The 22,604-nt window shown below is 41.7% G+C and overlaps 2 protein-coding genes across 3 annotated transcripts; both read right to left on the bottom strand.

The window, feature by feature from the left end:
• Window positions 1–2,038: 2,038 nt before the first annotated feature.
• On the bottom strand, window positions 2,039–13,575 carry LOC106583348 (citrate synthase, mitochondrial). The gene is made up of 11 exons (XM_014167440.3): window positions 13,388–13,575; window positions 11,800–11,847; window positions 11,541–11,648; window positions 11,353–11,418; window positions 9,116–9,247; window positions 8,595–8,783; window positions 8,168–8,367; window positions 7,867–7,996; window positions 3,543–3,644; window positions 3,103–3,312; window positions 2,039–2,767 (listed from the first exon to the last, which is right to left on the bottom strand). Exons 1-11 carry the CDS (start codon window positions 13,439–13,441, stop codon window positions 2,594–2,596), a joined length of 1,413 nt encoding a protein of 470 aa, XP_014022915.1. The 5' UTR covers window positions 13,442–13,575; the 3' UTR covers window positions 2,039–2,593.
• Window positions 13,576–14,130: 555 nt separating this feature from the next.
• LOC106583349 (protein canopy homolog 2) lies at window positions 14,131–17,939 on the bottom strand. 2 transcript variants are annotated; one of them, XM_014167442.3, is made up of 6 exons: window positions 17,802–17,939; window positions 17,405–17,510; window positions 17,140–17,255; window positions 15,438–15,635; window positions 15,054–15,150; window positions 14,131–14,885 (listed from the first exon to the last, which is right to left on the bottom strand). In XM_014167442.3, the coding sequence occupies exons 2-6, from the start codon at window positions 17,508–17,510 to the stop codon at window positions 14,842–14,844; spliced, it is 561 nt and encodes a 186-aa protein (XP_014022917.2). In that variant the 5' UTR covers window positions 17,802–17,939; the 3' UTR covers window positions 14,131–14,841. The 2 variants fall into 2 exon arrangements, with proteins under 2 accessions (XP_014022917.2, XP_045561681.2); XM_045705725.2 differs by having other exon boundaries at window positions 17,719–17,857.
• Between the last annotated feature and the right edge of the window lie 4,665 nt (window positions 17,940–22,604).

Raw genomic sequence — 22,604 nt, 5'->3', positions numbered from 1 at the left:
TTGGAAGAGTGGGACAACATTCCACAGGCGACAATTAACAGCCTGATCAACCCTATGCGAAGGAGATGTGACTCGCGCTGCATGAGGCAAAAATTGAGGTCACACCAGATACTGACTGGTTTTGTGATCCACGCCCCTATTCTTTTTTTTTTTAAGGCATCTGAACAGATGCATATCTGTATTCCCAGTCATGTGAAATCCATAGATTAGGGCCTAATTTATTAATTTCCTTATGAACTGTAACTCAGTAAAATCTTAGAAATTGTTGCGTTTTATTTTTGTTCAATGTAGTATTATGGAGGTATTTGATATTCGTTTACATGTAAAATTCTGAAAATTCTTATTACCTCACATTTAAAAGATTGCAGGGGAGATTTCTTTATTACAGTCCTATAACGTTTCCCTGATTTGCATTAAATGTTTATTTTGGTGGCTAACGTTAAGGGTTAATATAGGTGGTGACTGTTAGTGGGAATCAGGGCTCCTAAGGTCCTGTCAGCCATTACAACTAGTCAGTGCTTCCCTTTATGCATTATGTATTTTAGGCTCTTTAAAACCAAAGTCAATATTCTACTACAGTACAACTGTTGCCGTATTTTTGTAAATATCAGGACATTTAGTTAACAGGGTTGTATGTCACAGTGGTGATTGGTAAATTAGGAGAAATAACATCGATATAGTCAGCCCCCATCATTGTTAGGGCACCTCGTGAGCCCATTTGTACCCACAGTTGCTACACATAGCGATTTTATATTTTGTATTTCCTGACCAAAGCACATTTATCTGTTGTTTATTTGTACTTCAGAAGAATCCAGAGTCTCTGTACTATAGGCGCATGAAATCTTGATTAGGCCAAAGGGAAGCAGAAACTTGAGTGCTGTGGAGAAATGTCTGGAACACTATTAATAACTGAGATGTCCTCAGAATACTCCAGCCAGCCAACACATATACAGAATGTGCTATACACAGCCTGCACTGAATAACATGAGGCTCTGCTCTGTGATACCCCATTATGACCACACATGACTGTGTAGTCATTTAGCTGACACTCTTATCCAATGCACCTTCTAGAAATACATTCAGCTAAGGAATGTGAAACAACCACATCCCCATAAATGTTGTGATAGGCAGTTTATTGTGGATATCTATTGTAGGAAAAAATGAGTTGTTGCAGTTACATAAACACCACAATCGGAGTATTCGAAAGAGTAATTGCTAATAAAAACATTTATTGGACTTTGTTTCGTTTTCCATTTTCTCTCCCACATCCACTGTACAATCCCACTCTGCTACATTCAAGTTCAAATTCCTCCTTCACTTTGCAATGATTTCACATCAGATGTATTTCTCTTTAAACCAGAATAACCTGAGGTTTGATTAAAACAGGATCAGAACAAACTTGTAAAACCTAAAATACATATATACTATGTGGGAAGGAATCAGCTGGGAAAAGACAGTGTAGGGGGCTGTTTGAAAACAAATTAAATTAATACCCAGGGGGTGGTGTTGGGCCCACTGTGCCCAATTGGAGTGTATTGGATAAGGTCTGCATTGAAACAGACTATTACAAACACATAAGGCCCCCCCACCACTAGACCGGAGGGCAACCTTAAAACTAAACCAAGCAAATATGTATCTTAACAATCCAGTTTAACGCAACCATTAGATGATTTCGTATGGTGTTTCAGATGTGTGCTTGCTTCATAAGCAACATGAGACATTTCAGTTGGACGTAGTAAAACCAGCAAACGTTCTAAAGCAAACATTTACAAAAAATTCTAAAAGTACATTGATTTAACGGGTCAAGTGTGCCATTAGTCAATGCTAGCCATCTCTTCAATTACATGAATTTTGCTGATAAAAAGAGAATTGATTGAGTTCAATTGATGTTTTAAGGTTGCCCTCAGGTCTTGAAGAAAAAGTCTAAAAGATGTATTCTCACACTCTTCCCCCCCCACCCGAATCTGATAGAAAATATTGTCTATCACTTTTCAAAACAACCTCCCTTCCCAAGAGAACAGATAAAGCCATTTGTGAAGCACTGTACAAAGCAACCTGCAGAGTATTCTGATTACCAGAGGTGCCATGGGGAATACTGCCAGAAAGAGGTAGAGGTGTAATAAGTGAACTCTGCCTTAATTGATAGCGGTGTGACGTCAGCCAGTGATGAAAGGGGCAGCAGTACCCTATTACTAATCTACCGACCCTGGTCATTTGCACTGTACATATTCTAACCTGCTAGGCCAGATTAGAGTGGTTATATTACAGAAGGACCTTGCTTGCCATGGAGTGTTGTCTTTTGTTTTGGTATTTTGGATAATTCCGTCAGACAATGCGAGTGCCCCACATTTTAGAACCAAAAAATGGACATGATTTTTTTACAAAACCAAGTCATCTTCAATATCTCAAGACAACTACCATGGCTCAACGAAAGGACAAATATAACCTTTGTGTCACTGACTTGAACCGGCTAAATCCAGCAAAGGCCCTTTAATGTTTTCATAAGTGTACTATATATTTTGCATCCAACTCCCCTATTCCGCCCCCCTTTTGTTATTCTTTGTCCTCATCCTCCTCCTTCGATAATTCATCTTTACCCGGATTTGTTGGCCCCCACCAGGTTCATAAGTCCGTCCGTGCTCATGGATTTGGGGCGCTCCAGGGGGAAGCCCAGGGCTCGGCTCCAGATCAGCTGGGCCAGCACCCCCAGGGCTCGGGACACGCCGAACAGCACCGTGTAGTAGTTCATCTCTGTCATCCCATAGTACTGTTAGGACAGGAGAGAGGGAGGGGATGGAGGGTTAATTGCACATAAGGTATTTAATTATTGCGCTCCCAATTGTGTGATATATAAGGGCTTTGCAGGAAGATAAGGGACAGCTCAAGTAGAGTAGAAGAGCGCCTAGACTTTTTTTTTGTCTCACTGACAGTTCACTAAGATGGAACAAACTATGAAAAGAAGCTCAAATTATACCTTTACATTTTCCTTTATCCCTTCAAGAGATGGAGGCCTTTCTTGTAACCTTCATGCAGTGTCCCTCCCAATCAGTTGAAAGTGTACTGCAATAGTTGGCTCCATCCTCCTCTAACCCCACCACTCACCTGCAGCAGCACTCCACTGTGGGCGTCCACATTGGGCCAGGGGTTCTTGGCCTTGCCCTGCTCCAGCAGCACGTTGGGCACGATCTTGTAGAGTTGGTGCACCAGTTTGAACATGGGGTCATCGGGCAGGTGCTTGAAGGCAAACTCCTGTTGGCAGGTGTACCTGGGGTCTGTCTTCCTCAGGACGGCATGGCCGTAACCTGGAACCACCTGAGAGAACGCAAACCGAAGGTCAAAAAGGTAGGATGAATATCTTTGAGGTTTACATATCATTCCCCTAGCAGCTTATTCCTCAAATGAAAATGTAAATGCATCCTTTCTTTTGTACACCTGTTCACTACAATTTTAGGTAGATGGAAAAGTTTCCTTTGGGTTTCCTGACCTTGACTCCTCCACCTCATTGACCCAACTTGGCATGCCCTCCGGTCCAGACCACTTACCCTTCCAGACTTGAGGGTGTTCCAGATGTAGTCTCTCATGGCCTCGTCAGACACCTCTCCTCCCATTTCCTTCTGCAGGGCCGTCAACCATACCAGCACCTCCTACAAGGGGCATAGGTCAGAGGTAAGTCAGGGGCTCACTCCAACCAAAACAAATCAGTGCTCTCATTCTCCATTTTCACTACTGAGCTTATTATAGTTCCATAGTCATCCTCTCTCTCCATTATGTTAAAGCCTTGCTTTGAATGAAAACAGATAATACCTTTGGATAAAGGTGTCTGCTAAATAGCACACATACATATTAATACACACAAACAAACAACCATTCAAACATTTGGAGTCACTTAGAAATGTCCTTGTTTTTGAAAGAAAAGCATTTTTTGGCTATTAAAATAACATCTAATTGATCAGAAATACAGTGTAGATGTTGTAAACGACAATTGTAGCTGGAAATGGCTGATTTAATGGAATATCTACATAGGTGTACAGAGGCCAATTATCAGCAACCATCACTCCTGTGTTCCAATTGGCACGTTGTGTTGGCTAATCCAAGTTTATCATTTTAAAAGGCTAATTGATCATTAGAAAACCCTTTTGCAATTATGTTAGCATAGCTGACAACTGTTGTTCTGATTAAAGAAGCAATAAAACTGGCCGCCTTAGGACTAGTTGAGTATCTGGAGCATCAGCATTTGTGAGTTCGAGTAAAGGCTCAAAATGGCCAGAAACAAAGACCTTTCTTCTGAAACTCATCAGTCTATTATTGTTCTGAGAAATGAAGGCTATTCCATGCGAGAAATTGCCAAGAAACTGAAGATCTCGTACAACGCTTGTACTACTCCCTTCACAGAACAGCGCAAACTGGCTCTAACCAGAATAGAAAGAGGAGTGGGAAGCCCCGGTGCACAACTGAGCAAGAGGACAAGTACATTAGAGATCTAGTTTGAGAAACAGACGCCTCACAAGTCCTCAACTGGCAGCTTCATTAAATAGTACCCGCAAAACACCAGTCTCAACATCAACAGTGAAGAGGCGACTCCGGGATGCTGGCCTTTTAGGCAGAGTTGCAAAGAAAAGCCTTCTCAGACTGGCCAATAAAATAAATGATTAAGATGGGCAAAATACCACAGACACTGGACAGAGGAAGATTGGAAAAAAGTGTTATGGACAGAGTTTGAGGTGATCACAAATAAGAACATTCGTGAGACACAAAAAAAATGAAAAGAGCTAGAGGAGTGCTTGACGCCATCTGTCAAGCATAGTGGAGGCAATGTGATGTTCTGGGGGTGCTTTGGTGGTGGTAAAGTGGGAGATTTGTACAGGATAAAGGGGATCTTGAAGAAGGAAGGCTATCACTCCATTTTGCAAAGGCATGCCATACCCTGTCGACGGCGCTTAAAACTTCTTCAGGCTAGGGTCTATTTTTCTCCACTTCCTGTCTGACTGACGTGCCCAAATTAAACTGCCTGTTACTCAGGCCCAGGAGCCAGGATATGCATATAATTGGTACCATTGGATAGAAAACACTTTGAAGTTTGTAAAAATTTTTAAATAATGTATGAGACTATAACACAATTGATATGGTAGGAGAAAAACCAACCAGAAAAAAATTGCACCCATGCTCTTACAATGTAAAGCTTTGGGTCATATGCAATTCCAACTCCCAGATTGCAATTCCTATGGCTTCCACTAGATTTCAACAGTCTTTGTTCAAGGTTTCAGGCTTGTTTCTTCCCAAACAAGGCAGAGTTTTGGTACTGGGAATCAGAGTTGGAAATCAGTCTGTGTGTGTGTGACAAAGAAGACACGCACCTACCTATTTTGCTTTTCTATTGAACATCTTTCCGTATGAAATGTTATAGTTTGATTACATTTTAGGGTCCCTGAGGATTAAATAAACTTATTTTGACTTGTTTTAAAAGTTTAGCGGTAGCTTTTTGGATTCCTTTCTCTGCATGTTGAACAAGTGGATTACTGAAATCAATGGCACCAACTAAACTGACTTTTTGGGATATAAAGAAGGATTTTATCTAACAAAATGACCATGCATGTTGTAGCTGGGACCCTTTGAATTGCCAATCAGAGGAAGATTTTCAAAAAGTGAATATTTAAATCACTATTTGTGATTTTATGAAGCCTGTGCTGGTTGAAAAATATTTTGATGTGGGGAGCCGTCCTCAAACAATCGCATGGCATGCTTTCGCCTTAAAGCCTGTTGTAAATCGGACAATGCAGTTAGATGAACAAGACTAAGCTTTTAACAGATAAGACACTTGTATGTACCTAAATGTTTAATATCCATAATTTTTAGAATTATTTATTTGAATTGCGCGCCCTCCAATTTCACCGGAAGTTGTCGACAGGTGTCCCGCTGATGGGACGCCTAGCCCAAAGAAGCCAATTTCCTCCTACAACAGGACAATGACCCAAAGCACTGCTCCAAACTATGCAATAACTATTTAGGGAAGAAACAGTCAGCTGGTATTCTGTCTATAATGGAGTGGCCAGCACAGTCACCGGATCTCAACCCTATTGAGCTGTTGTGGGAGCAGCTTGACTGTATAATACGTAAGAAGTGCCCATCAAGCCAATCCAACTTGTGGGAGGTGCTTCAGAAAGCATGGTTAAATCTCTTTAGATAACAATTTGTTGAGGTTAACTAGAATGCCCTTTTTGGATATAAAGAAGGACTTTATTGAACAAAACGACCATTCATTGTGTAGCTGGGACCCTTGGGATTGCAAACAGAGGAAGATCTTCAAAAGGTAAGTGATTTATTTCATTGCTATTTGTGATTTTGTGACACCTGTGCTGGTTGAAAAAGTTTGTGTGGGGCGCTGTCCTCAGATAATCGCATAGTATGCTTTCGCCGTAAAGCCTTTGAAATCTGACAACGCGGTTGGATTAACAAGAAGTTAAGCTTTTAAATGATGTATGACACTTGTATTTTCATGAATGTTTAATATTATGATTTTTGTATTTTGAATTTCGCACTCTGCAATTTCACCAGATGTTGTCGTAGGTGTCCCGCTAGCGGTTCATGCGCCAAGAGGTTGTGTGCCTTGAATTCCAAATAAATCACTGACATTGTCACCAGCAAAGCACCCCCACACCATTACACCTCCTCCTCCATGCTTCACGGTGGGAACAACAAATGCGGAGATCATCCGCATTTGTTGAGATGTATCTTCTTTGAGGTGGAATTTCTGAGGCTGGTAACTCTAGTGATCTATCCTCTGCAGCAGAGGTAACTGTGGGTCTTCCTTTTCTGTGGCAGTCCTCAGGAGAGCCAATTTCGTCATAGCGCTTGATGGTTTTTGCGACTGCACTTGAAGAAACTTTCAAAGTTCTTAAATTTCCGCATTAAAGTAATGGACTGTCATTTCTCTTTGCTTATGGACTTCCTATTTTACCAAATAGGGCTATGTTCTGTATACCCTACCTTTTCACAACACAACTGATTGGCTCAAACGCATTAAGGAGAAAATAAATTTCACAAATGAACTTTTAAGAAGGCACACCTGTAAATGTAAATGCATTACAGGTGACTACATCATGAAGCTGGTCGAGAGAATGCCAAGAGTGTACAATGCTGTCATCAAGGCAAAGGGTGGCTACTTTGAAGACCCTCATAAAATATGTTTTGGTTACTACATGATTCCATATATGTTATTTCATAGTATTGATGTCTTCACTATTATTCTACAATGTAGAAAATAGTCAAAATAAAGAAAAACCTTGGAATGAGTAGGTGTTTCCAAACTTTTGACTGGTACTCTGTGTGTACCGAGTGTACAAAACATTAGGAACACCTGCTCTTTCCATGACTGACTGACCAGGTGAACGCTATGATCCCTTAATTATTAAATCCACTTCCATCAGTGTATATGAAGGAGAGGAGAAAGGTTAAAGAAGGATTTTTAAGCATTGAGACATGGATTGTGTATGTGTGCCATTCCAAGGGTGAATGGGCAAGACAAAAAATGTAAGTGCCTTTATAGGGGGTATGGCAATAGGTCCCAGGCACACCAGTTTGAGTGTGTCAAGATCTGCAACGTGCTGTTTTTCACGCTCAATAGTTTTCCGTGTGCATGAAGAATCCAGACAATTTGACAACTGTGGGAAGCATTGGAGTCAACATGGGCCAGCATCCCTGTGGAATGCTTTCGACACCTTGTAGAGTCCATTCCGCGACAAATTCAGGCCGTTCTGAGGGCAAAAGGGGGTGCAATTCAGTATTAGGAAGGTGTTCCTAATGTTTTGTACACTCAGTTTTCAGTGTATTTACACACATGTTAACTTTGACATTAGCATCCATACACACCTGGTTAGCCAGTCCATGAAGGGGTCCAGCCAATCCGTTCATAGCTGCGCTGAAGGACAGGTAGGGGTCAGACAGGGCACTGCCCACTAAGTGGCTGGTGTGGGCACTCACATTACCACCCTCATGGTCACTATAGCAAAGGAAAAAAGGGGAGTGAATGAGTGATAAGCCACATAGCTGCATTGTGCAATGACAGAGCAGGATCTGAATATGCACACCCTAAAGTTACCACGGTAGAGACTAATGGATGATAAACTTAGAAAAAATGATTATGAATGAAGTAGCACTCTATAAAACTGACCTGTGGATGGTGAGGTACAGGCGCATGAGCTCAGTGAACGTGGCATCGCTGTAGCCCAGCATGTTGGTGAAGTTGTGGGACCAGTCCAGACTGGAGTCGATGGCGCCGATGCTGCTGCCCTCGCGGTAAAGGTTGCGGTAAATCTTGGCCGCAACGCATGGCAGTTTAGCGATCAGATCCATGGAGTCTTCATAGACAAACTGAGAGAAGAGAATAATTTTCATGTCAATAGTGTAACCAGAAAAGGCGGCACTCTTTCAACAGATCAGTTAACACATTTGTTCAGATTCCACCATCTTGACTTCTTATAACTGTGGCGCATTGACATTTTGCTACATTTCACAAAGGTTTGTCCTATTGAACAACATGGTTTCCCACAACAGCGTGCACTGTTCAACATTCTTTAGGGTATGTTTCCTGAGCTCACCTCCCAGTACATGGCCTTGTTGACTCCCTCGGAGTAGGCCCGGGCGAAGCTACTCTCACTGTTCAGAGCTGTGATGGCGGAGCTGAACTGAGACATGGGGTGGAGGTTGGTGGGGAAGTTATCCAGCATGGTGACCACGTGGGAGGGAAGAGCTGCACGCTTGGCCCACTCCTTGGACAGCCAGTTCACCTGGGGACAGACAATACACAGAATAGGTTCATTGGTCAAGCTATGCACACCAAATGTAATGTATTAAGCCCTTACAATCACACAGGGCCTCTGAATATAGTTTTGTATGCAAAACATAGTCCGTCACTAAACCAAAATGGAAGCAAACCTCCTCCCAGAGATGAGATCAAGAGCTATTGTCTGTGGTTAAGCTTTATGTTGTGGTTTATGGTATACAGGTCAACCTTTTTTATTGAATATATACATAATGTGATCTGTAGGGTTGTTGTAACAACATTTAAGCTGCTGTGCCATACTCTCTCTCCATAATGAATTACCTAGCTAACACTCACCTGTTCCTCTGTGGGCACCTGGCCTGTCACCAGCAGCCAGAACAGACCTTCAGGCAGGGGCTCGGCACCTCCTGGAGCCTTGGGCAACAGCTGCTGGCACTCCGGAATGCTGTAGCCACGGAAACGAATTCCCTAAAAAACATATTAAAAAAAAAAGTGATATCTACACTCCCCTCCATATGTATTTGTAAAATGTTAAGCATGTCTTTGTGTGGGGGGTGGGCTCTATACCCATCATTTTCATACATATGTTTAACAGTTTAGAAATGACAGCACTTATGTATCCAAGTAGTCCAAATATTAGTATTTGGTCCCATATTCCTACAAAAGTATCTATATCCACAGTAAAACGAGTCCTATATCGACATAACCTGAAAGGCCGCTCAGCAAGGAAGAAGCCACTGCTCCAAAACCGCCATAAAAAAGCCAGACTACGGTTTGCAACTGCACATGGGGACAAATATCATACTTTTTGGAGAAATGTCCTCTGGTCTGATGAAACAAAAATAGAACCGTTCGGCCATAATGACCATCGTTATGTTTGGAGGAAAAAGGGGGAGGCTTGCAAGCCGATCCCAACCATGAAGCACGGGGGTGGCAGCATCATGTTGTGGGGGTGCTTTGCTGCAGGATTGACAGTTGCACCTCACAAAATAGATGGCATCATGAGGAAATGAACATTATGTGGATATATTGAAGCAACATCTCAAGACATCAGTCAGGAAGTTAAAGCTTGGTCGCAAATGGGTCTTCCAAATGGACAATGACCCTAAGCATACTTCCAAAGTTGTGGAAAAAAGGCTTAAGGACAACAAAGTCAAGGTATTGGAATGGCTATCACAAAGCCCTGACCTCAATCCTATAGAAAATTTGTGGGCAGAACTGAAAAAACGTGTGCGAGCAAGGAGGCCTACAAACTTGACTCAGTTACACCAGCTCTGTCAGGAGGAATGGGCCAAAATTCACCCAACTTATTGTGGGAAGCTTGTGGAAGCCTACCCGAAACATTTGACCCAAGTTAAACAATTTAAAGGCAATGCTACCAAATACTAATTGAGTGTATGTAAACTTCTGACCCACTGAGAATGTGATGAAAGAAATAAAAGCTGAAATAAATAATTCTCTCTATTATTCTGACATTTCACATTCTTAAAATAAAGTGGTGATCCTAACTGACCTAAGACAGGGAATTTTTACTAGGATTAAAAGTCAGGAATTGTGCAAAACTGAGTTTAAATGTATTTGGCTTAGGTGTATCTAAACTTCCAACTTCAACTGTGTGTGTATATCAGATTAAAACATACATAATTTATGACGAAATAAAGAAAATGTATTGTGCCTCAATGACATATATATACACTGGGTGCATTTGCATGCATTAATACATTAATATATAGGGATGCAACTACCAAAAACTTCACTCAGTCTGTTTTATTCAAATACCTTTGACCCCACATTGACTTTACATAACCCATAGGCCCTATGTCACATGACTTGTCTTATGACTTTTAAGCCAATATCCATAAGTGGTGCTGAAATGCCTGCAAAATATCACCTTCCTTATTCTCAGCTAATGTAAGCTGATGAGTATGGTGGGACTTAAGGTCAAGTCACTGTTTAAGTAGCTAGTTGTCTAGCTTTATTTAGTTACATTTCATTTAGTACTATCCAATTAATTCGCATTCTGCCATCTCCCTCAGGGGAGTACTAATCAAGTGTGGAAATCATTCTCTTTCAAAACAATTCTCTTCAGCTCAGCCACGGGAAATGAATCACTAAAGGGCATGCCTCAATTGTATGTGTCATCTAGGCCAGGGGTTGGCAACAGGTCATTTTTTTGTTCGTTTTTGGTTAATAAAAAAATCCTAATATCACTAAGAATTCATCAAAAAATGTGTTTAATATTGGAAATCTGTTCCCAAGTATTCACACAAATTCTAAAAAAGTTACTTATGTGATCGTGTCTCAATGTAATCAAGGTATGAAATTATTTTGGCTTAGTTGTCATCAATTTGCAGTGTGCAAATGATTATAATTGTGTTCCGGCCCACCGACCATCCAATCAAACAAAAATCAGCCTACAGCTGAATCTAGTTGCCTACCCCCCTAAGTATAAACAATCTAAGATACCAACAAGCAACTGAAAATGGCTAAAATTCCCAATCTATCCCCCTACCTGATACTGAGCTTGCATTCAGTTCTCTGTCCAGGGGCTTCCACTGCACAGACCAACTCACCTCATCTGCATCCAGCACTGAGGTCTCATACACCAGGCCCTTCATACCTCTCATCCCACCGTAGATCTGTAAAGACAAGGACACACACACATAACATCAACATCTACCATATTCACACTACAACTGGCACTGAAAGGGGTATGTCTATAATGTAGAATGTTTACAAATGACAGTTGAACTGAATGTACCATATCCACAGTGATTGAGCCGATGTTGGTCTTGCCATACTGCGTTTTGAAATTCTTAATCCTACTCTGTTCTTTAGGGACGAGATCCGAAAGCACATCTCTCAGGTTCTGCAACGGCACAGACAAAAATACAATGCGTCACAGTTAGAAAGACAACCCATTTATGAGGGCCACTCAGTTCAAAACATCACAGCTAGGTAAAACGCATATGTGTGTAAATCAAATTGAAAAATTAAGGAGGTCCAGTCAGAGTACTTACTGTTGATGTAGTGGCATTTCTGGAAGCGGCGAAGAGACATGCTGTGCTCTGAGAGGCAATCAGTCAAAACAGGTTGAATCTCCGACATGTATCACAGACAGGCAGTCATCAGAGAAAGTTTCAAGTTTCAATAATCAGAGGGGCATTAGTCCTCACTTTAAAACATCAGCAAGCCACAATGCACTGCAAAGTATCCCCAACAATGACCTAGACTGCATCCCTAACAATGACCTAGACTGCATCCCTAACCATGACCTAGACTGCATCCCTAACCATGACCTAGGCTGCATCCCTAACCATGACCTAGGCTGCATCCCTAAACATGACCTAGGCTGCATCCCTAAACATGACCTAGGCTGCATCCCTAACCATGACCTAGCCTGTATCACTAACAACGACCTACCGTAACCTGTGCCCCTAATGATGACCTAGCCTACCTAATCACTGAAGTGTGCGTTCCATGACAAAGGATAACAAACAGAAAATTGCTGAACGATAGACGTGTGCCGTGGCAAATAGGCCTACATATGCCAATGCATTTATGTATTCTAACTGATTCAGTCAAAGCATTGCTCACAGCACTGTGTCTAAAGATCATCCATGTTCTAAGTGTTTTAAGGCCATAAGGACACAACCAATTTTATTTTTTTACCTCAAATCAGAATGTACAGAGATCTGACCTTGGATTGACAGAATAATAAAGTTTTGCCCAACTGGAAACAAGATGCCTTCACACAATCAAGAAATATTAGAAAGGTTTGGTAGCAACTATTCTAACGTTATGTGCTGCTAGCTATGTGTTCCAGCTAATCAAACATGGCTATTCCTCTTTTGCTTTGCATGCAAGAGATGCCTTTTCCAGAAGAGTTAGAGCCAACGAAAGACTGTAATTTGCCTCCTGTTGTGAGTAACATTGTGGGAATGAAGCTGCATTGCAAGATATGGTAACCTACTTTATAGTTGGTTACTAGTATTTGCCTAAAACCTACAGTAGTGTACAAGCAACTGACGTTGGACAGTCAGTATCTGATTTAATCAACTCTGAGTCCTTAGCACAATATCAAAGCAGTTAAGGCCCACATAAGTACGATACAGTATCATCTAGCTAGATGTCTTTGTTTTTTATAATTATCCCAGATTGTCATTACAAACTAAAACTGGAGGTAGGGGGCGAACTAGCCAACTATAGTGTGCTAGTTCGCTAGGTAGCAACGAATCTCAAGCCTAGACATTTAGCTAATTCATGTTATCAAAGATGGTAGCTACTGTACACATTACCGTGCTAACTACATCGTTTAGCTGGCTAGCTTCATAGTTTAGTCTACGGTACATAGCTTAACGTTAGCTGGCTAACTAGTGAAACATAACGTTAGTTGGATTTGGCTACCTGAATGTGAACTTCTAACGTTAGCTGCTTAATTATCTACACATCACTTAGCTAAGGCCTACAGTCTTAATAGTTAGATAGCTAAATTCTAACTTCATGTTTGTTCTTATTGACAAGTGGCTAACCAAAGTTTTAGCATGCTAGCTAACGTTATGGCATGGGGAGGGACAATGCAGCGCCCATATCGTTTATCGGTCTCACCTTCGTTGAATTTAAGAGCTTCGGGGTAAACCTGTAGGCGGACAGTAGGGACATGGTGAATGTGACGAGTTTGTGTTGGTCAATTCTGACTGTGCTGGTAAAAATCCCCAGGACCTCGTTGAAGGTGCCCCTCCCGAGTTTGATGGTTGGTGAAGGTTGAGAGAGGAACAGGCCAACATAGGAGATTGGCTGGGAAAAGGCATGGTATGGGTGACGTACATAGCCATAATCTGCCTGTGGGTGGGTGTCTGACTGAATCTAGCGCCAAGAATTTTAAATTAAATTGCCGAAAGTGTGATCAACGACATGAGCTTGTAAGTGTAACATTAAAATGTTATAAAACACAATGACTTAAAGATACATTAAGAAATTGCTCCGCCATTTCCCGGTTGGTAAAATTCTAATTGCCTCATTTCAGTTTGTCACAAAACAAACTATAGGCCCCAAGTATAGTGTAGAGAATCATTGTACCAGCTAAACAGCTTTGAAATATCTCTTCCATAGCCAGCTGGTGTACAAAACCGAAAGTATCGGACACAAAAACCTAAACTTAAAAACAGGGAGGCATGGAAATAGCAGACCAGATTTACTGCTTCTTGGAGACTTGCTTTCGCTTACAATGACAGCTCTATACCTCACATTTATGTGAATTGTCGGGTCGCCCAAAAAGTTTGTCTGATTAGTTATTATTCATGTCTTAATACAAACCCACTGTGTGTAATGCAACACTAAAAACAACTCCAGATTGTTGTAGAAATATATTTCCATCAAAGTATGAAAAACAGATGACCATGACAAAAGATGAATACACAAAATAGAAGAGGAATGGGAGTTGCTAGAGAAAGTATAAATCAAACATTTCATTCATTCACAGGATACAATTAATCAAAGCAACAAGCACAGCAACCATGTTGAACAATCTAACTATTGTTACAGAATTTGATTCACCATCTGCTTCAAGAGTAAGCTTGAGAACATTTAAACTCCTGAAATCATCCAGTGATACCATTTTTGCCCCCATTTCTACAACCGTCTGTTAGAAATAACTATAAATAGCACCCGCAATTACATCTTCTAAATATGTGTATGCGACCAATACACTTGATTTGAATTCATTGCAGTAATATACACATTACAAGAGTTCTACCCACATCATACACACCTGCATAAGGACAATTTAAATTGAGGCACAAAAGCACAAATGTGTGAGAATATAGTTGTTGTCATGAGTTTTCTTAACTGTAGTTGCCCAATAAGTTATACCTTGCATCTTGTGATTAATAGAGCAGATCGAGCTAGTGTGTCGAGTTCTACAATCTTCAACCCCCCCACAATTCCTGTATTACAGACAGTAATCACCTGGTGCTGGAGCTGCTCTGAATAGTCTGCAGCCCCACTAATGCGATGGAAGGTAGTTGTGTATAAAGCTGAGCTGCGTGAACTGCAGGATGGAATCATAGCTCATCATGAGGGATTTGCAGAGCATGGTCGCAAAGGTCTGCAGAGGAAAAACCATCAACGAGTTACATTTTGGTATTGATTTTTCACATTGAATTACAATGAGTCATTCCAAACACAATTTTGTAAGAGGTGTATCCCCAATAGCAGTACATGTAGTCTCTGGTGGTCAATATAATGTATTGGATCAAGTAAGATGGTGGTATACCTGTTCTCTTGCTGCAGAGTTTGTCTTTCACATTGTCTGTTTCATGGGCAAAGAATTCGATGATCTCGTCTTCATATTGTTCAACGATGGTCTCACACTACAGGTAAGACAGAGAAGACAATGGTTAAATAAGATGTAGTGGGGGACACATTTCAGTGAGATGCAGGAGCTTGGAGCCACTGGCTTCAACCTACAGTACAAACATATGGATGTGGAAAGTTTCCACTGCATTGGTATGTTTGTGTGAAAGTTTCAAAGATGCAGTCAACTCTAGTCATTATCATTCACTACATTAGAGGTTCTAGAATGTCACACTGATTAGCTATAGCGTGTCATCATCCCTAGTCCCTACCATGTGAAAATTAAAACAAAATGGCTACCCACAGCAAATTTCAGGCTGGATGTGACTCTGGAATCCAGTTTAGCCTCTGAGAGGTCCATGGATTTGCCGTTCCGAGACGCGACCCTCTCATAGGTCTCCCTGTTGGTGGTGGGGTCCAAGCGTTCCCCGTAATCCTTCATCCTCTCACATACCTCCTCCATTAGCTCCAGGAGGTTACCCTCAGAGCGGGCGAGAGGAACCTGGGGGGAACACAATGTTGGTGAGCTCAACAAGAGAGAAAGATGATACCCCTATAATAGTTAACACTGTGACCACACATTACTACACTGCTCAAAAAAATAAAGGGAACACTAAAATAACATCCTAGATCTGACTGAATGAAATAATCTTATTAAATACTTTTTTCTTTACATAGTTGAATGTGCTGACAACAAAAATCACACAAATAATCAATGGAAATCCAATTTATCAACCCATGGAGGTCTGGATTTGGAGTCACACTCAAAATTAAAGTGGAAAACCACACTACAGGCTGATCCAACTTTGATGTAATGTCCTTAAAACAAGTCAAAATGAGGCTCAGTAGTGTGTGTGGCCTCCACGTGCCTGTATGACCTCCCTACAACGCCTGGGCATGCTCCTGATGAGGTGGCGGATGGTCTCCTGAGGGATCTGAGGATCTCATCTCGGTACCTAATGGCAGTCAGGCTACCTCTGGCGAGCACATGGAGGGCTGTGCGGCCCCCCAAAGAAATGCCACCCCACACCATGACTGACCCACCGCCAAACCGGTCATGCTGGAGGATGTTGCAGGCAGCAGAATGTTCTCCACGGCATCTCCAGACTCTGTCACGTCTGTCACATGTGCTCAGTGTGAACCTGCTTTCATCTGTGAAGAGCACAGGGCGCCAGTGGCGAATTTGCCAATCTTGGTGTTCTCTGGCAAATGCCAAACGTCCTGCACGGTGTTGGGCTGTAAGCACAACCCCCACCTGTGGACGTCGGGCCCTCATACCACCCTCATGGAGTCTGTTTCTGACCGTTTGAGCAGACACATGCACATTTGTGGCCTGCTGGAGGTCATTTTGCAGGGCTCTGGCAGTGCTTCTCCTGCTCCTCCTTGCACAAAGGCGGAGGTAGCGGTCCTGCTGCTGGGTTGTTGCCCTCCTACGGCCTCCTCCACGTCTCCTGATGTACTGGCCTGTCTCCTGGTAGCGCCTCCATGCTCTGGACACTACGCTGACAGACACAGCAAACCTTCTTGCCACAGCTCGCATTGATGTGCCATCCTGGATGAGCTGCACTACCTGAGCCACTTGTGTGGGTTGTAGACTCCATCTCATGCTACCACTAGAGTGAAAGCACCGCCAGCATTCAAAAGTGACCAAAACATCAGCCAGGAAGCATAGGAACTGAGAAGTGGTCTGTGGTCCCCACCTGCAGAACCACTCCTTTATTGGGGGTGTCTTGCTAATTGCCTATAATTTCCACCTGTTGTCTATTCCATTTGCACAACAGCATGTGAAATTTATTGTCAATCAGTGTTGCTTCCTAAGTGGACAGTTTGATTTCACAGAAGTGTGATTGACTTGGAGTTACATTGTGTTGTTTAAGTGTTCCCTTTATTTTTTGAGCAGTGTATGTTTTAAAAACAATGCTGTAGAATCCCAGCCTACAAATAAATAACATTGAATGTGTAAAATAAGGCCAATGAAGGAGCCAGTAGCCCTCAGGTACACCTACCTCTCTAATAGACTGGCTACCATCTGGTTTGATTCTAAAGGACCCGGTCTGGATCATTTTGTTAGGATCCACCTGAGATATTGCCCACTCCATCTCATCCACCATGGCCCTACACGCTGATGGACAACAGCGAAATGTTAGGTAGTTTAACGAAGGTATGCTGACCAAAAGTGGATGCACAATGTAGAACATAAGGGGGTTGGGATCAAATTATGAGATTAAACAGAATCTAGTGTTGTAAAATGGTAGAAATCCAAAGACTTACCTCCACATTTGAGATCCTGGCCCTGCCTGGTTCCTTGGCAGTGGTTTACAAGGAGAGCAAGTAGCACACACAGAGCAAGTGATTGTAAGGAATGCCACATCTTCATCTAAGCAAAATTAGAGAGCATGGGGAAAAAAACATAGCAAATATACAGAAACAGATCATTTTACCAATATTATAGAGACATGCAAGTAATTTCTCAATGAGTTGTCATAACATTCAGCAGAATTGTTCGGGAACAGTTCTTTTTTCAAGTTCAGGGACTATAGCTAGCTAATGTAAATCAAAATAAATGAATGGTAAATCACACTCACTGTCCATTCGTGCATACTACTGTGCTGAACCGTCTCTGACGTGTAGTAAAGACAAAATTCAACATTTAATGATCAGTAATTACCTGTTGTTCGTTAATTTCAGCCACCGCTACAACGATTTGGAAATGTTAATTCCACGCTGTTCAATCGGATTCGGTAAAAACTGGTGACGTTGGCAACGGCAGGGACGCTACCAAGAGGTGTCCAAGTTTATGCCAGAGACACTTAGGAACCAAACCAAATTTAATCAGAGGAAACATACTTCGATTTCATGGCAAATATCCACCGGTCTTTAATGTAAAAAGTCATACGCATCACAGTCAGGGAAACATACGTTTTATTTAGAATAGTAAGTGTATTGCATTCTAATCGCTAATGTGCAATGGTCCACGGCTGTCTTTCGTTTCGCCAGTTTGCGTTTAGAACGCTAAACTGGTAATGTCTAGTCGGGATACACACCGCTCGGTGATGCAAACAATGCATTTATTCTCAGAACCGTCCACTGACCAGAACCGTCCACAGACCATGGATATACCCTCCGACATGGTATAAGAGAAGCAAAACAGGGACAGACATAGGTCGGTAAATAAGTCACACGGTGGATTTGTACGAAAGGTTGCCTCTCGAGCTGTTCTCATTCTAGGTGTGACGCATCATTCCTTTAGTAAACAAGTGCACATGGTTTTGTTTGGTTATTACTGCAGTGTGTTTGAAACGTGCATTTCGGTTAGAAGGGAGCTTTTACACTGTGCATTATATGCATACCATTTTGAGTATTATAACACGTAACTGTGCCTTTTCAGTGTATTTGGCATGATAAGATAGTAATTATTAGTTGGTCAACCTGAAGATGGCGCCGGAGCATTCACTACATTCACTACTGTAAGTCGCTCTGGATAAGAGCGTCTGCTAAATTACTAAAATGTAAAAATGTACAGATTTTGTGAAATTGTTAAAAGTATATATATTTTTTTGCTAACCCTAACCCTTCTCCTAACCAGTTACGTTAATTCGCATAACCTGCTGAGCAAGGAATTAATCTACATTTACATAATGGGTACCTGGAAGAAAATGGGAGAGGGTCATTCTTTTTCAATTTCAGTCAAGGGGAAGGTTTAGTATTTTTGAAATCTAGTCCAGAGGAGATTTCATATAATTTGTAATTGATGAAATTTCCATATTTGTCAGTGTTTTAGAATAAATTGCTTATTATGCTAAATATCGATGTGTGCCTGATGCCGCCCCTATCTGATTCTTCTTTGGGCGTGCAATATCAAGTGCGCCTATATGCTATTTGAGTATGGTCTCAATCAAATTAACCATAGCCCAGCCTATAGGCCGTGAAGTGCATGATAGGAGAATCACAGAGCAAAGTTATATTTCTAAGTTAGTTGCTGGAATGGTGTAAATAAAACAAGACTGCATTACACACTGCAATGGATATTCCAACCCTGAGCCCGGCCTGCGCTGCTCCTGCTGATCAAAAACAATTTTGTGTGCTGCCTAACCAATCGCTGTGCTGTGTAAGTATACAGGTGGCAGTTCAGGAGGAGAGGCAAAGGCTTCTTCCGATTTTTTGGATTAGTCTGTCCAAAAAAATGCGCGCAGACTAGCCTATAGCCTATGTTCTGTTCAGTTTGATGAGGAGGAGGACCTGAGGTCAAATTTGATAGCTTGCTACTACTATAATTGATTTTATTAAAAACAATGTTTCTTGCCCATGATGTATTTATCCTAGTTATTGACCTCACAATAAACCAGATTCCAGTAATTTACATTGTGGTGCTGAAACTTGAAACAGCAGCCGTGGCACAAGCAATCAGAAATGGAAAGCACATGGTGCTGAAATTAGGCAAAATCTTCATTTTAATTAGACTTTACTAACAAGGATGGCTTTGTTTTGGGGCCTATTTCTTCCTATATCTATAGTCATAGATGTATCTCAATTCCTCCACCGTGCACTCTTTAAATAGCCTACCTCTGTGTTAAGTTAAAACCAAGACTCCAATTGAGGGGTTATGAGAGGGTATGCCATAGGCCTACGTTTTTATTAAAGAAAATGGCAAAAAGCACAGGCTTGTTATTTTAAAATCCGATTATATAAAGTTATCTATAACGCTTATATAAAGTCATGTGAGATGAAAATGGACAAACTAAAGGGTGTGCAATATAGAAGGGTAACCAGTGGACATTCTGAACCTTGTTTGAAGTTAGTAGGTCACATAAACAAGGAGCTATTGAAATTAGAAACATTGAAAACATTGAAAATGTATGTAAAATTGTATGAGATGAAAATTGACAAATTAAAGGGTGTGCAATGTGTAGGCCCACTGAGTGTAAATTCTGAACCTTGTTTGAAGTCAGTAGGTCACATGACCAAGGAGCTATTTTTTTTACTTTACCTTTATTTAACTAGGCATGTCAGTTAAGAACAAATTATTATTTTCAATGACGGCCTAGAAACAGTGGGTTAACTGCCTTGTTCAGGAGCAAAATGACAGATTTGTACCTTGTCAGCTAGGGGATTTGAACTTGCAAGCTTTTGGTTACTAGTCCAACACTCTAACCACTAGGCTACGCTGCCACCCCTGCATTTGAATGAGAAAGTTGGAAAAATTCATGTAAATCATGTGAGATGAAAACTAAAGAGTTTGCAATGTTTAGGCCCACTGAGTGAACATTCTGAACCTTGTTTGAAGTCAGTAGGTCACATGACCAAGGAGCTATTGAAATTCAAATATAAAAAAAAGTTTGTACTTTGTTTACGCTCCTTAACTAATTCAACTAGGAATGCAAAATGCTGCTCACATTTCCACATGTTTATTAGCTTTGCAAAGCGAATTAATGTCCATATCGTGAAAATATTTGGAGTCTGTAGCTCAAGTGTTTTGAAAGCTATTGAGGTTTGAATGCACAAATATCCATAAAATATCCAACCTGAAACTGTCTTTACCTCGGTACATTGGCCGTTTGAGAGCACCAAAACGTCTGCAGGCGACAGTGTACTGACTGATTTACAAATCACCTTGCATCATAAATAACGACTCATTATTATTTGTAGATCAGTCAGTCAGTCACAATTTAACTGTGATATATTACGGTTTTGATCCTCTCGGACAGGGCCACTGCTGAAGGAGCACTTGGGTGAGTGCTCTGTCATCAACAGTAAACAAACAAATAAATATGTAATACCATGTCAAATTCCCTTCAGAAACAAGAAAAGATTCTTAAGGATCTTTGAAATAATCAGGTTCTGCAATATCAGTCATTCTAAATATAAGTATGCAAACTACTCAACAAGAGACATTTCAGAGCATACTTTCCCTTCCCACTACATGCCTTTTCAAATTTTCATCATGCAAAATTCTCACACCTGCAAAGAGTAGTTTGCCTTGGCTGCCACCAGACAATCGGTCACGTCCCACCTAGCCCAGAGAGGTTAATGTGGGTCAGGAAGGAGAGTTTACAGTCTAACCAGACGCCTAGGTATTTGTAGTTGTCCACATAGTCCAAGTCAGAACCGTCCAGAGTAGTGATGCGCAGGTGCGTGCAGCGAACGGATGAAAAGCATGCATTTAGTTTTACTAGCATTTAAGAGCACTTGGAAGCAACGGAAGGAGTGTTGTATGGCATTGAAGCTTGTCTGGAGGTTTGTTAACACAGTGTCCAAAGAAGGGCTAGAAGTATACAGAATGGTGTTGTCTGCGTAGAGGTGGATCAGAGAATCACCAGCCGCAAGAGCAACATCATTGATGTATACAGAGAAAAGAGTCGACCCAAGAATTGAACCCTGTGGCACCCCCATAGAGACTGCCAGAGGTCCGGACAACAGGCCATCTGATTTGACACACAGAACTCTATCTGAGAAGTAGTTGGTGAACCAGGCGAGGCAGTCACTTGGGAAACCAAGGCTGTTGAGTCTGCCGATAAGAATGCGGTGATTGACAGAGTCGAAAGCCTTGGCCAGGTCGATGAAGACGGCTGCACAGTACTGTCTTTTATCGATGGCGGTTATGATATCGTTTAGGACCTGAGGTGCACCCATGATCAGCTCTGAAACCAGATTGCATAGCGGAGAAGGTACGGTGGGATTCGAAATGGTCGGTGATCTGTTTGTTAACTTGGCTTTCGAAGACTTTAGAAAGGCAGGGCAGGATGGATATAGGTCTATATCAGTTTGGGTCTAGAGTGTCTCCCCCTTTGAAGAGGGGGATGACCGTGGCAGCTTTCCAATCTTTAGGGATCTCAGACGATACGAAAGAGAGGTTTAACATGCTAGTCAGGGATTGCAACAAGAACGACAGATAATTTTAGAAAGTTCTGGTCAAGGGCATTCAAGTCTGGAGTTCAATTTTTTTTGAATGGGTTATGCTTATTTAAGATGGTGAGGAAAGCACTTTTAAAGAATAACCAGGCATCCTCTACTGACGGGATGAGGTCAATATCCTTCCAGGATACCCGGGCCAGGTCGATTAGAAAGGCCTGCTCGCTAAAGTGTTTTAGGGAGCGTTTGACAGTGATGAGGGGTGGTCGTTTGACCGCGGACCCATTACGGACGCAGGCAATGAGGCAGTGATCACGGAGATCCTGGTTGAAGACAGCAGGGGTGTATTTAGAGGGCAGTTTGGTCAGGATGATATGAGGGTGCCCGTGTTTATGAATTTGGTGTTGTACCTGGTAGGTTCCTTGATAATTTGTGTGACATTGAGGGCATCTAACTTAGATTGTAGGACGGACGGGGTGTTAAGCATATCCCAGTTTGGGTCACCTAACAGTACGAACTCTGAAGATAAATGGGGGGCAATCAATTTGTGGGGTGGAAAGGTGGATTTTTAGAAGTAGAAGCTCGAACTGTTTGGGCACAGACCTGGATAGTATGACAGAAC

Source organism: Salmo salar, chromosome 22 (genome assembly GCF_965601325.2).
Source record: "Salmo salar chromosome 22, fSalSal1, whole genome shotgun sequence".
NCBI lineage: Eukaryota > Metazoa > Chordata > Actinopteri > Salmoniformes > Salmonidae > Salmo > Salmo salar.
Note: the sequence above shows the minus strand (reverse complement) of the source record. Positions and strands in the feature narration are given on the sequence as shown.